At 39.6% G+C, this 15,451-nt stretch overlaps 1 protein-coding gene across 4 annotated transcripts in view; it reads right to left on the bottom strand.

Moving 5' to 3' along the window:
* Positions 1 to 15,451, bottom strand: part of SH3PXD2B (SH3 and PX domains 2B) — a 169,096-nt gene that overhangs the window by 71,014 nt on the left and 82,631 nt on the right. For all 4 annotated transcript variants that reach the window (XM_042451331.1, XM_042451330.1, XM_042451333.1 and 1 more), the window contains exon 4: positions 215 to 291. In XM_042451331.1, coding sequence (XP_042307265.1) covers positions 215 to 291 — 77 coding nt within the window. The remainder of the gene's footprint in view (positions 1 to 214; positions 292 to 15,451) is intronic.

Genomic DNA, 15,451 nt, shown 5'->3' on the forward strand with positions numbered 1-15,451 from the left:
GAGAAGACTAGTACAGGTAGTGCAAAGGGTAAGCTATATTCAGAATCACTTATGCTGAGACTCCAGGTCAAATGAAAATGGACCTGCACAGGCAACAATTAAGAATATATAGTAACAGTAATCAACACAAACATTCACTATATGGATATAAAAAAACCAGTAACATTCTAGTCTGTACTGATCACCACAAAGCTAAGAAGAAAATATTACTCACCTTACAATACTCATCAATGGGTATAAGACGTTTGATAGCAACATCACGGATGTGGCTTCGTCGGAAGAGGATCTTGCCTACAGTCGACGAGACAGAAATGAATAGTAACTGTCACTGACTGATTTAAACAATATTTTGGTTTAGCAGAATACTGCTCATCAAAATACTCTGGGGATGATAATTTTTTGTCAGGAGGTCATGCACAAACTGCAGGAAGTGATCTTTTAAGGGGATTCACACATTGCAATACAAAGCTTATATTTGAAGAGGTGAGTTATGCTAACTTTTACAGGAATAATGCCACAAGAACCATTTTACTCACATCTATTATTTGTCTGTCTATCTGTCTCTGACTGTTCAATTCACCAAGGGTGTTTTCGGTATATAATTCTTTTATGAACTCTTTTTAAAATCAATTATGCAATTTCTTCTTAGGGTATTTTTTATATTTTAAGAACACTCTATACTTGTATTTGTCTTTTATTCAGGAATAAACTACACTAGGCCCTTAGTATCTGCTGAATTTTGGTTCTAAGACCCTCTGTGGATACCAAAAGCTGTGCATGCTCAAGTCTCATTAAATACAACGACATAGTAAAATTGTATCCCTTATATAAAACGGCAAAATCAAGTTTGCTTCTTGGAATTTATATATGTATGGCGCGGTACAGAGTGCCTAAAAATGGTGCCCTGTCAGCGCCTGTTTTCTCTCTGTAGGGAAGCTGCAGCTGCCAAACCACATGGCTTCCCTGCAGAGTAACAAGCGTACCACTGGCGCACTCATTACGCAAACGCCATGTGGTGCTGTGTGGGTGCCACGTGGCACTTGCATAACAATGGCAGCACCCATGTGTACAGGGCGCCACCATTTTGACGCCTTCATCCCATGCTAGGGTTGAGGGGCATCTGGAAGCACTGCCCCGAGGCAACCCTAGCACGTGACGAGGGCATCTTAAAGGGCTGTCTGTATCGGCCCTATATTTAAAACTTTTGAGCTGTGGATGGTTGAATCCATGGATAAAGAGGGCTGACTGTACACATTAGGTCAGTTATATAGCATGCAGCTTCGTTTCCTTTCTTTGATGTAAGCAAACAGAGGCCCTATATGGATTCAGACTACTGTATGTAGTGACTGAAGTTTAAACATGCTGCTGCTGCTACATCCCATACACAACTGTCACCATGGGGGAAATGCTTTCACCTTCATTATTTAGCTGCCACACAGGGAAAAACAAAGTTCTAAGACAAAAGCTTCTAGGGAGAGAATAAACCCCTCTATGCAGTGGCTCCAGTCTAGATCAGGCTCTACACACTCACCAGAGCAAGGAGGAGAATGTGTGGACATACAGATGTAGGACTGTAACTCTCTCATCATCAGTTAGGATGGCTGGGGCTGAGAGGAGTTGCAGTCTAGCAACACATACTTTGGAGTAAACAAAAGCATAAAGGGTACTGTTGAATGATACTAATTATTTGTATTTATCATTTGATCATCAAAAAGGAGTTAAGTGTATGTGTGTATTAATGACTTTAACTGAGAATCTTAACTAATGGTTGTCAACATCAGTCAAGGAATTTTCTCCACAGAAACCAGCACTGAATATAGACTTAGTGTGTCCTAGCTCAACATAGTACCCTTTAGAATAGCACTGGATATGGCCATGCTAACTGGGGGTGAAGGGAGTTTTAGTACAACAGATCCAGAAGGTCCCAGATTGCAGAAGGCTGCTTTATCCAGTTATTCTAAACTGGATTTCAATCTCTGGAAGGATCATTCCAGGGAACACTGCAGGGACTCTGGATGGTGACTGCAAGGAACATTACCTGTTCCTCTCAGCTGCCATCCTAAGAACAGAAGAGAAGCATGAAGTGCAAAATCTTCACAGCTACAGAAGCTGGCTGTTTGGGAGGTGGGAGTCACACTCTATCCAAATGCCCTTAATAAAGGAGGTTTGCCTCTGGGAAAGCTATTCACTAGCCACAATTCTAAACCTTTTCTAAAACAAGGACATCAAATGGAACTCACATCATGACATAAACTTGATAAAATGATATATTCACCATGCCCTGAAAAAATATGAGTAGAAACAAACTAATTGAAAACAGAGTTTTGTTTTTGTCATGCTACTGATATATCAATATTTTAGTTACTAGGTATATTATACTTAGATGTAACCTAGATAAAAAGAGTTATTTAAAAGAACCTTACAGTGTTTAGAAATCAAGTATATGGATCCTCAGGACTTGAGCAAGAATTCAGCAAGTTAGGGATCCCAGTCTATTCCTATGGGGTACGCCATATGCCCAAGCCCCTTCATAACATCACTGGGTGGTTTCCTATCCATCTATTTTAAAAGGCTGTATTTCAGAGGAAGGAAGAAATTGACACCTCTGAGTATCTCTGGTCTAAGCACCCCCTATGAAATTTGTGGGGTTGCCATAAGTCAATAAGAGACTTCAGGGCATGTGCGCATACGTGTGCATGCATGTGTGCACACACAGAGACTCTCCTAAGGGTTGGTTATTTATAGTAAGATCACATATGCTGGTGTGCTTTTGCGCATTAAAGGTAAAGGTATTTCCTGTTGACAAGGTTGTCAAGTCATGTCCAACCATAGGAAGTGGTGCTCATGTCTGTTACTAAGCCAAAGAGCCAGCGTTGTCAGAGACTATTCTGTGATCATGTTGCCTTTGGGCATTGTCCACCACTAAAACAGGACCTCTTAGAGGATGTGTGAAATTTAAATTGACACATGGGAAACATCTCATTCTTAGCATAAGCCAATGGTTCCCAAACTGGTCCTGTTGGTGTTTTGAACTTCAGCTCCCAAAATTCCTGACTGCTCATCAAGTTGGCTGGAGGAGCATCTGGGAGTTGAAGTCCAAAACATCTGGAGAACCAAAGTTTGGGAACCACTGGTGTAGACCATGCCAATGCATGCTATTAAAATAATTAAAATAAGGGATCCATACACCAATATAAGAAGATTATAAAATTAGAAGAATTTACGATAGTATCCAAATCCAGAACAAACACACATCCCTTCTCTTATTGTTGCTATCCAAACAGAATGTTTATCATCTTATAATAAAAGGCTTATTACCTAATTAGTAAAACACCCATCCTGTCTCCAGGCTGCTAGGAATACCTATTAAACCCAAAGATTCAAGCAAGAAATAACAGAAAGGAGGGCTATTTCCAGCTAGGAAAGAAAAAGACTGCAATTATAAAAGCTGCATAATTGCTCTGTTTTCCTCCCTGAGGCAAGGACACACCTCATTTAACAGACTGCAATACTGCAGAAATTGCTTTAGTTTTTACCTTACATTACCATGAAAAGCTCATCTAGCAGAAGTTGCTCCTTTATTTGCAAGAATTAAAAATGTGGAAACTGCAGCTCATTCAGGTAACCATCTCACAGTGCTCAATGCTACCACGTCCACCTATTGTTTAAATCCACCATGGTAAGTAAAATCTTGGAGTTTAACTATAGTATACAAAATAAGAGATCACACCAGTTATTAATTATTTGTATTTATTAAACGCCTGTCAGATAAATTCCCTAACCATCCTACACTCGTATAAGATCAGCCAAGACTACAATAAACTACCTAAATAAGTATCTGAAACAAATACTGTACAGAAGATATAAAAGTAACCATGTTGACTTTTTTCATTTTGCTTTTTATGGTTTTCAGATTGAAGACTGGTGGGTCTAATCTTCCATTAAAAGGAATTTCCTTGATTATGGTGCCAAGGATGTTCTTGGCATTTAATACACCTGTGGCACTTAGTAGAGGGCTAGCATGTCATAGTGGTTTGTGTGTTGGATTACAGCATGGGTTTGAATTCCTGTTCAGCCATAGAAACCCACTGGGTGAACTTGGGCAAGTCACACTCTCTCAGTCTGAGAGGGAGGCAAGGGCAAACTTTGCCAAGAAAACCACAAGAGATAGGCTATTCTTAAGGTTGCGACAAGTTGGAAACAACTTGAAGGTTCACAACCACAGTAGTGGTTTTTATCATGGGTTGAAGGATTCTGGACTAATGTTTTTTGCAGACATGAGCATAATTACAGGGTAAATGTAGCAAGCATCAACAACAACTGCACAACTCTTCACCCATGGACCCGCAAGTCCAAGAGGGGAAAAACAATGGTGGTTTGCCAGGACCTGTGGGATGGGTATGTTCTGCCCCTCTGCCCACTGCCCCTGAATAGGATCAACAGCTCATTCCCATTGGTGGCTCCCTAAAATAACCCAGTTCATTTGAAAATACACAGCAAATGCCTTGGTTTCAAAAGAACTGGGTTAAGCTCTCTGAGGCACTGGAAAAGAGGCGAGGGTAATTGTGTGTGCAGTTCTCTCTCCCTTCCTCTGATGCCTCAGAGAGCTTGCCTGAACTGTCTGAGGCATCAGGGAAGAGGTGAAAGCAGCGTGTATGAGTCCCCCTGCTTCCTTCCAGTAACTCAGAGAGCTCAGGCAAGCTCTCTAAGGCATCAGAAGGAAGGCAGGGGACTCATGTGCACGTGCTTTTATTCAACCCCTCCCTGTCACCCTGTAACTGGCCCAGCTGATCTAGTTACAGGGTGGCTGGGAGAGGGAAAAGAGGAAAGTGCATGTACTCAGTTTCTACTCCCTCCTTGCTACCCTGTAACGGGGGGGGGGGGGGGCAGAGTTTGCAATTTTTCAAAATTTGCAGGGGTCCTTCAACCCAACCCCCACAAATGTGGAGGGACAACTGTAGAACAAATTCAAATAGAGCAAATAGAACAAATTTCTAATGAAGAGACATGAGACTTTATTGTTAATAATTGGATGCTCAAAGGTCACTGCTTCAATTATCAATGTGTTTATATGAGTTTTTACCAAACAGATACTTTCTATATATTTTGGCCTACATATCCCAAAGTCCCACAGCCATCTGTGTTGGAAGTTGCAGTCCATGTCACAAGGCTGGAAAAGTTTGCTTTACAACAACTAAAATCAAAAGGAATTTTCAATTCATTTTCCCATTTGGTCAAACTGGATATTCCAGTAACTAGGGTCAGCATTGCTTCTTTCTATATTTAGAACTCAGACAGCAATTGGCTGGCTTATTTCCAAGATTCACTCAGCTATAAGAGTTAAAACAAAATTTATAACCCACATTTTCTTATTGATGTGCACATAAAACATCCAGGCAATCAAAGTAAATGGCCAGTTAATCTCTGTTACCATTTGCACAAGCAATCACAGTAATGCATGCCCATTCCTTCACCATATTTATGAACATTAGTGCTTTTCTTTTTTATTTGAAGATATTACTTCCTTTTAAACTTTGTGATATTTTTTTTAAGCAGCAGACAATAGAATATAAATACCCAAATTCTCCCCAGTGGCTCACAGAGAAGAACACAGCTTCTCTCATATTTTTCACTGGTGAGAGACATGCTGATGGTGCTTCCTATACTTCCTGGCCTGAGGACAGTTTAAACAACATCAGTGTGACCTACACCACTATGCTATGTCACATCAGAACAAAATTAGTTTGCTTCCTTTTAAAAAGTATTTTGTTCATTTGTAAGTAAAAATCTTTAAGAATGTATAACAAACACAAATGCTTGGAATTTCTAATAAATAAATTACTGGAGTTTTATAGTCTTACTAACATTCTAATCAATTAACATGTACACAGAGTACTGTTAAGCTATGTCATATTTAACTTGACAAATTAAGGAATATAACAGAGATGGCAGGAATCCAAATAGCTGGCTGGGGTATAAAAGAAAAGGTCCCCTCCTTATGGCTGTCAATGTGGAAGCAAGGAATGTCGGAACACTGCCAGTATCGTAAAATGCAGATATGCTCCCCAAAGTTTATAGAAGGGCAGGTCTGGAAATCATGCCTTATGACTTAGGAAGCTGGGCATGTATAGCTTGGAGAAGAAAAGGCTGGGAGGTGACATGATAACTATCTTTAAATATCTGGAGTGAAGTCATGTAAAACATAGAGCCAACTGTTTTTTGCTGCTCCAGAGACTGGAACACAAATCAGTGGGTTCAAATTACAAAAAAGGAGATTCCATCTAGCCATTAGGAAAAGCTTCTTTGCTGTAATAACTGTTCGGAAGTAGAATAAACTGCCTCAGAGCATGGTACATTCTCCAAGTTTGGATGGGCATCGTTCAAGAGTGATTTCGTTGCATAGTCCAGCATGGCAGGGACTGGATTAGATGACCCTTGTGATCCCTTTCAGTTATCAGATTCTATGACTCTGAACTTTTGGAGCCTGATTTGCAACTTGAGGAATTTTTTAATGAAGTGGGCTGTACACTTTGCTTCTTGGTTATGCACTGTGATGTGTGACCTCCTCTCTATGCCTTAAGGTTACCTTTTACCTCTTACTTATTAGAAGGTGCTTTCTCAATGATACCTGCCCAGCATCCACCCTTTATGCACTTTGTCTAAATGTATAAGGACTATGAGCCTAAGTGTCTTCCTCTTATAAGCTTAATATTTTTGGTAGTGTGTTTTTATGTGCCTATATAGTTTAGAATTCACATAGGGAGAGGCTTCTGTTGTAACAAATGAACAGTGACTTTACTGAATAACATTTAGCAAGAATGTAACTTAGGTAGAATAGTTCCCAGGTGGTATGCTTTTGTAAATATTACAGTTGTAGGCATTACATAGTTCCCTCTTTACCATCTCTAACACACTTTTTCTCCTATTCAGTATCCTTCTCTCAACTTATTTTGAACCTCCCCTGAACCTCTGCTCAAAGTCACTTACTTTTATTTCTACTCCTTCCCCAGCAGTCCCTCTCTCAGTCAACCCAAGTCAGGAATGGCTGTCAGGAATCCAAGAGTGTGCAATGACTATGTCACATGTGCTTTTATTAGATGGGTTTTAATTGAAGCTTTATTATTTTATCTCAATTATATCAGGAGTTGCCTTGAACTTCTTTTTTTTTAGTGGACAAGCAAGGTATACTTTCAACAAAAACAGTCACAAAAACACTCTTTATATATCTGCATTTACACCCTGAAGGGTCAGGGTAGTTTACATTCCCAAATTCACAGGGGAAAAGAAATGGGATGATGTTAGTCACAGGCCTACATTTTGTCTCAGAGGTTACTTCTGTTGTCAGTTAAGATGGTCTGGAGGGATATCAATGCAGGCAGAGGCCATTCCCCATATGGGGGCTGAAGACAAAGGGCAATAAAACATACGCAATAAAATTCTAAATCAGTTAGCAGCACAAAAATAATTTCCTTTGAAAGCCAGGCTGCCCTGTCCTCTGCAAAGGTAGCTGCTCCTTTCTTAGATAGAGAACAATGAATTTCTCAAGAAGTTGTAAATCATTACAGTACTCTCTCTCTCCTGGTTCGTACTCTTTCTTTTCCAAAGTGAAGTATTATATCGACTTGCCCTAATTATTTCATCACACATGATGAATAACCTTCCATAAGCATAAGAGACAAACTGGAAAGAGGATGGGACCTTCCAATTAGCTATGCCATGTTTTTGTATATCTAGACAAATCCATCCACCATGGCACTACCTTTCCATGATGGTGGGATTGTGTGCTCCTATGAGGCAAGAAACTGTGCTGCTTCTAGCACTACTGTTGGTGGTGTCTTCCAATTCAAAAGGACTTTTGTTGTGGACTCTATAAAAGATAGATGGACTCTATAAATGAGGTCACTGGTATGAGTTTGCAGGAACTGAGCAGACCAGTGGAGGACAGGAAGTCTTGGAGATATCTACAAGGTTGCCATGGGTTGAGATCAACTTGAGGGTGGATAACAACAAAAACTAAACTTTATAGGCTACATGTAAGCATAACATGTACAAAACATTCTGAACATCCCAATGCTTTTCAAAGATTCCAGTTGTGATTGCTGCTATTGTATTAACAAGAAGCATCAAAATTACTAACTTTCTTGAATATATGTGAAATCCAACAGTAATGGTGGCACTGCTCTGCAAAGTTTTGCACAAGAACTAGCACAAGTGTGCACCTTAAAAAGTTCAAAACCACAGCTTATGTTAACACAAGCACATAACTAGTTCTTAGTTATCATTTTGATATAAGGAACATGCGTTAAGTTGTGCTTCCCCTAGGTAAGAACATCCCTGGATCCAACCCAGCAGGTATAAAGAACAATGAAAAACAATATCAGTACAAGAGAAGATGGAGTGCTTCATTTTGGCACTGACAGCTCAGATTCAATCTTTCTCTATGGTCTCAGAGAGGCATATGAGTTCTGCCCTTGGCTTTGCCCAGGCAAAATAGGCATGCAAGCAAATGCCCACCATAAGCGTCTAAAGTTTTATGCGAAGGTTTGGATTAGAAACAGTAACAGGATCTCAACTTGTACAGCTTGGAAAGGAGGTAGAAAATGGACAACTATCTAAATTGCACTTTCTTATACTTTAAATCTCCTATTTCCTTGGGAGACTGCCATGATCTCCAGTTTAACTTTCCACAAAAGCAATTTCGCAGCCAAAATGTAAAACTTCAGCTTTGGGCAAAGTTTTCTTTCCATACCATTCTATCTAGCCTTTCCAGGGAAAAACTGATGGCAATAGACTCTAGAGCACCATGGATATATAGTGTTTGGAAGACTCAGACCTACTTATAAAAGCTGTTTCCTAAATGATTTGGCAGACTATGCACATAGCTAATCAAGAAAAGTCCATCTGGGTTTTTCTTAGCTCTTTTTTTCTCAGGGTTTCCATCATCATATTTCTCCTCCCTTCATCCTCAAAGGAGTTTTGCACAGTTGCTTGCACATTTAGAAAACTGCACAGGCATTTCATTTTACCTCACCTTATGGGATGCAGGATGTGTCTGACTCATAGTCATTTCTCATATATCGTAGTTCAAAATGTACAAAAGTCATGATAATATTAATAATCAGATGCACAGGCAAGTTAAGCTGCCACAGAACCAGTTAAAAAGGAAGTATACTGTCAGTCTGCACTACCACTATTTAGACATTGTAGGATTCAAAAAATCAACATGGTAGCTCTGCCCAACCCCCATTTCCACTGACACTACTGTCATCGTCCTCCACACGCTGAGTGTCAATGGTTGCCAAAGGGATTTTTTTTTTTTAAATCTGTGTAAGATCCCCATCCAGCTTAAAACAGTTGGTTCCTAGAATTGAGTGTCATAGGTGGAGCTACACAGATAGAAAAGCTCCCCTCAACACATGGAGGGTAATGAGGATAGGAGCCCTGGTGGCACAGTGGTTAAATGACTGTACTGCAGCCACTCACTCAAAACCATAAGGTTGCGAGTTCAATACCAGCAAAAGGGCTCAAGCTTGACTCAGGCTTGCATCCTTCCAAGGTCGCTAAAATGAGTACCCAGTTTGTTGGGGGAAATTAGCTTACAGTTGTAAACTGCTTAGACACTACTCGTTCAGTGTGAAGCAATATATAAATGAAGCTGTTTTTGTTTTGTTTTGATAGCAAATGAGGCCATGGAGATAATGTGTTTCTCCACTTCCCTATGTTTTTCAATAAATCCTAAAAGAAAACACTTGAGTAGGGCTACATTTTAGCCTAACACTATTTGGGATGTGAAGAATATAAGGTGTCTCATCCAAGCGTCTGCGAAATTATTATCATCTCTTGGTTTCACAGTTTACCAGCTGTTATTGGCTAGACTCCTGGAACATCAGCAGTTCATATTCCAGCTATGAATTTAGAAATCAGTGAGGTATCAGCAGATAATGTGCCACACTCCAAATATAGGGAGCCCTCCACATTTGCTAGAGTTAGGGGCACAGGACCCCAGTGAAAATGGAAAAACCACAAATAAAAAACACATTTTTTAACCTGAGATAACACCTGTCTAGGAATCTCTAGATCCTCCAGTGCAATTCTATGGTCAATATGTGCCAGACATTGATCAGAGAATTGCACTGGAGGACCAACAAATGCCTAAAGAAATGTTTACTCTAGGAATGTCTAGGTCCTCCAGTGCAACTTCTGGCAGAAGTTGACCACAGAGTCACACTGGAGGGCCTAGATATTCCTAGAGAGAATATATTAATCAAATCCATGAATAGCCAAATCTGCAAATGTGGAGGGCCAACTGTATTGTCACATTTTGTAATTCTGCTATTATGATCTTATCTACAGTAATCTAATTCAAGTGTTTTATCTGCTCATTTCAAATGGATTCCAGAGTGCCTATCACCACTGGAGAACCACAACTATTTACTTCTACCAGGTGCACTGAATCGCCATGTATATATTTCAGTATTTCATAACCTTTCCAGTCCATCTTTGACTCTGGTATTACTACTACTGCTACTGACAGAATTCAAAGACATAGCCATGTGAGTCCAGATCAGTATGCAAAGGGGTCTTATATCACCTTTGAGACTGAGAAAGAAGTTGGTAGCATTAGCTTTCATAGACTTGAGTCTAAAAAAGCTTATGCTACCAACTTCCTTCTCAGTCTCAAAGATGCTATAAGATCCCTTTGCATACTATTGCTACTATTATTGTTTATTATTATTATTATTTTGTTGATTTATGTCCTATCCTTTTCCTACCCCTGGAACTTGAGGAGCCATTATAGCAGGGTTGGGAATTGTGTGGCCCTTCTGGTGTTCTTGGACTGCAGCTCTCAGCATTCCTCACTATTAGCTATTTTGGCTTAGGCTACTAGGAACTGCAGACAAAAAAAGGGGGAGGGGAAAAAGAGCCACAAAATGGCCTCCCCTGCCACTGAGGTTTTGCTCACTACAAAGACTACTGAATTCCATAATTTAGTATTCACTGAAGTAAAAATTAAAATTGACAAGTCCCTGCTTGAGACTATTTAAGGTAAAGGTAAAGGATTCCCTTTGACATGAATGTCTAGTCATAACCAACTGTAGGGGGCGATGCTTATCTCCATTACTAAGCGGAAGAGCCAGCGTTGTCCAAAGACAACTCCGTTGGCCATGTGACGAGCATGAATGCATCAAACGCTGTTACCTTCCCATCCAAGTGGTACTAATTTATCTACTTGCCTTTGAATGCTTTCAAACTGCTAGGTTGGAAGAAGCTAGGATTACAGGAGCTCACCCCATCAGGCAGCATGTGGGCCTCGAACTGCCAACCTTCCTAACCACTAAGCCTTAATGTGGCTTAATCCCTAACGTATCTTAACCACTAAGCCACTGCATCCCAAGTGTTCCATTCTACTCCCCAGTACTTCAAATTGTACAGCTATTAAGTCTTTTATAAAAATAAAAACTTATTACACAAATTGCCACAGAATAAATACAGCATCTATTTGTTGCTGCTGTTATTGTGTGCCTTCAAATCATTTCCAACTTATGATGACCTAGGATAATCTTATCACAGGGTTTTCTGTGGTCAAGAGTGTGTGACTTGCCCAGGGTCACCCAGTAGGTTTCCATGGCCTAATGGGGAACAAAACTCGGATCTCCACAGTAGTCTAGTGCTCAAACCACTATACCATGCTGGTTCTCATGGTAGGATCTTATTACAAGTATACAGATGACCACTACTAAACAGTTTCACTTTCAGTCTATATGTGGAGGTAATAAACTCCACTACTGATACAGAACAAAAATTCAGGGAAGGTCATAAATAACAAAATACAAGGTCTTTTTTAAATCTAATTGTTAAAGGTCTTTTTAAATTCACTTTTGTAAAATATATGGCAATGAGGAAAATAATAGAGAATGTTTTCCAATGAAATTTTCTTCTGGTAGGATTTAGATGTCTGCTTTAAACCATAAAATCAAACTTTTAAAACAGGATCATTTAAAATGGCACAGGGTGATGGTGTTGCTGCTGCTGTTAAAAAGAATGAACAATTTGCCAAGATGATTTGCTTCAGATAGAAATCTATCCAGAGCACAGAACAGAAAGTCCCTCCTCAGCTCTGAATGTGTTAGAGGTTAGTGAAGAATGCTAAAAGCGGCTGGGTGGACAGGATAACTGGAAACATTTTTCAAACGTCAGAAACCACAATGTATAATGTTACCAATCAGGGCTTCCCAGAAAGCAGCATATTTGAAACAGAAAGCAGGAGCCAAAATTCCCACACTGCAAATGAAATTCAAGCGTTAGTCTGCAATCTGAGAGGACTAAGCAGATTTTTTGGAAGGGGGCAGGGTTGCCTATTTGTAAAAGGTGAACACAGACAAGACTAATTTCTCTGTAACAGAGGTTAGCTACTAGCACCACATCCACTCAGTCTGGGCCTTTGAGTACTGTACTGTATAATTCTCTCTACTCAATTCAATTGCTAACCTCACCCCCACCCCCACCCCCACCCCCAGGTTTCTTGCTTGGGAAGAGTATGTGTGAGGGACATACCAGAGAAGAGAGTTCTGTTGCTTATATCCTTATCTATTAGTCCTCGCTTTCTTGAATTTACAAGCCACTTGGGCTTGGGATCAAAGGATACTTAAGAACTCTTAAGATACTTAAGGTTCTCTGTGGTGGGTGGGCTTCTTGGTTTTTTCCCTCTAGGATAGAGCTGACAAAGGATCCAGTCCTGTTTCAGAGAGCTCTAAAAGCTGAGATTTGACCCATTGTTTTGGAGAAGGTGGTAGAGGCTAGCGAAGTAGTTAATTCTGCGGCCAATATCGCAATGATCCCTGGCTGACAAAGGCTTTTTCAGCCAGGGAAACTGGTAGTGCTTCTCCAGCTTTGGCTTCAGCTTGAAAATTGGAGCCAGGAAAGAATTCAGGGGCTTGTAAAGCTTTTGCCTTTGAGTTGCACTTTTATGACCCTGTTTAGCTCTGCTATGAGCACAGCTTAAGAGAACTTTCATACATATCTCTATTTTTTTTTAGTGTATCTTTTTTCCACAAAAAATTATAAAGTTTTATTTTAGCTTCTTGGGGGTGTGGAAGGCATGTACCAAGCAAAAATGCAGCAGTCAAAACAACCTCTCTGGAAGTTACCCTTTCACTGCTTTCCAGAAATAGGTTACAGTGCCTCAGAAACAGAACATAGCCAAACCGTAATTCCTCTTTGTTCAAGTCTTAGATGCTGGCAGCTGGGGCTGGTGTGTTAGGCTCCTCCCATCCCACTCAGCTGGCATGTAAAAGTGCACAGCAAACTCTTTTTCTCTGCATTCAAGCCAGAGTTAATCTTGTTTTGCTGATACCACAATCCAAGGAAAAGCTGGAACCAGAAAACACCTCCTTGAAGTAACCATGATGGTTACTAATCTGCAATCACAACCATGAAGAAAAGGACAGCTGCAAAATTAAGTCTTTTAAAGGCTTTAACCAGAGAGAGCCAAAATGTATTCTCTCATAAACTGGATAAGCATATCTGATATGGGTTTTTTGTGTTTTTTAGGAAAGGGTGGATAATTCTGAATTGTAGAGCTCTAGTTCACCAGTTCTCTTGTAAATCCAAAATCTGAATGCCTCTCATGTGCTTTCTTTAGAGCACCTTTTTTTTTCAGTCCCAGGCACTGCACAATTTCTGCAGCCCAACTTCTGCTGATGTTCTGTCCCCAGTCAGCTACAAAGGAGTTTATCACACAAGGGACAATTGGAAGTATAAATGGTGATTAACCCATAATAATCCCACAATTGTGCTAATGGTTTTCACATGATGTCAAGCTGAAATGTGATTAAAGTGCAATTATCCCATGAATAACAAGGCAAGAAAGAGCAGCAAATCACTCAAGGGATTTTCCCGAGAATTACTCTTTGCTGTTTATTGCCTGGTTATTCATGGAATAATGGCTCGTGTGTTAATCCCATTTTAATCATGTTTTAATGTCAATTGTGCTATTTTCATGGGTTAATTGCTGTTTAAATTAATTTCTACCCATGTGATAAACTCCTAAGAGGACCAGCAAGGAAACTGACAACAATGTGATGTCAATGGCTAGGAAAACAGGGCAGCTACTAGGACTGAGAATGCAGAAATCTTTATTTATTTAGAAGGATTTATACACTTTCTTCTAGGATTATGCATTCTCTAGCACACAAATACCTAGTGTATTACAGTTGGCCGTCCATATCCACGAATTCTTTATCAATAGGTTCAACCATTCTTGGTTTTAAAATATTCAATAAATATATAAATTCCCAAAAGCAAACCTTGATTTTCCCCTCATTTCACTATGCCATTGTATTTAATGGAACTCACACATTATCAGAGAAAACTGATAATGCCTCTCTAGCTTTTGCTTCAGCTTGAAAATCTGAGACAAGAAAGAATTCAGGGACTTGTAAAGCTCTTTTACAAACCAAACCCCAGAAGATACCAAAGATCCACTGTACAAGGTGAATTTTAAAAGAAATATGAAAGCCAGGCTTGAAACTAAGAGTGATAGAACTTTTAAAATGTAATATGCAAATCAGTCACAAATAAAGGTTTTAAGGTAATTTTAAACCAATATAGATGGAGCCATGTACAGTTTTCCTGTTCCAAAAATGCAGGCCCATTACTAAAATGTTCCCTTCTTTTTCCCTAATGGATCTGGATGATAGTGCCGTGAGCAGGCCTATTGAACCTGACCTAAAGGCTTAATACAAGGTAATCCTAGTAATTTGGTGCCAAGACAGAATGTGCTTACTTTCCTCAGCTTGGGTCTCTCCAGATGATGATGATGATGATTTTAACTGTTCACTGCTTTTTTTAAATTCGTATGCCTTTTTTTTTTAATATGCCCTTTTCTAAAAAAATATATACTTTAGGGATAGTATAGATAAAATATCTAGAAGTTAAAAATAATACTAGCAATGAATAGAATAAAGTTACCAATTTCTAAAACAAAGCGAAGTATAGAGGTAATTAATTGGTGAAGGGATAATATATTTAAAATTCAATCAGTCCTATCCCATCAAATACCTGGGGTAGAGAAATATATTTTAACCTGATCCCCAAAAGAGGACAAAGTTGGGGGCCAAGCAGACCTCCCTGGAGAAAGAATTCCATGGGCAAGGAGTGACAACAATAAATGGCATCTCTTTTGTCACCATCCAGTGACTCTCTCTCCAATCAGCATGGCCAATGGTCCAGAATGAAGGAATCTATAATAAAAAATGGTTCGGGATGGCTGGTTTATGGTTTAAAAGTCAAAATCAGCATTTTAAACTGAACCCAAAAATGAGCATGCTATCAATGTAAATGGTATACTATTGGTGTACTGTGTTCTGAAAATCTGGCCCTATAAACATCCTAGTAATTCCCATCCTGTATCAGTTCAAGCTTCCAAATATCTTTAAATGCAGCCCTCAAA

This window comes from Sceloporus undulatus, chromosome 2 (assembly GCF_019175285.1).
Source record: "Sceloporus undulatus isolate JIND9_A2432 ecotype Alabama chromosome 2, SceUnd_v1.1, whole genome shotgun sequence".
In the NCBI taxonomy this organism is placed as follows: domain Eukaryota; kingdom Metazoa; phylum Chordata; class Lepidosauria; order Squamata; family Phrynosomatidae; genus Sceloporus; species Sceloporus undulatus.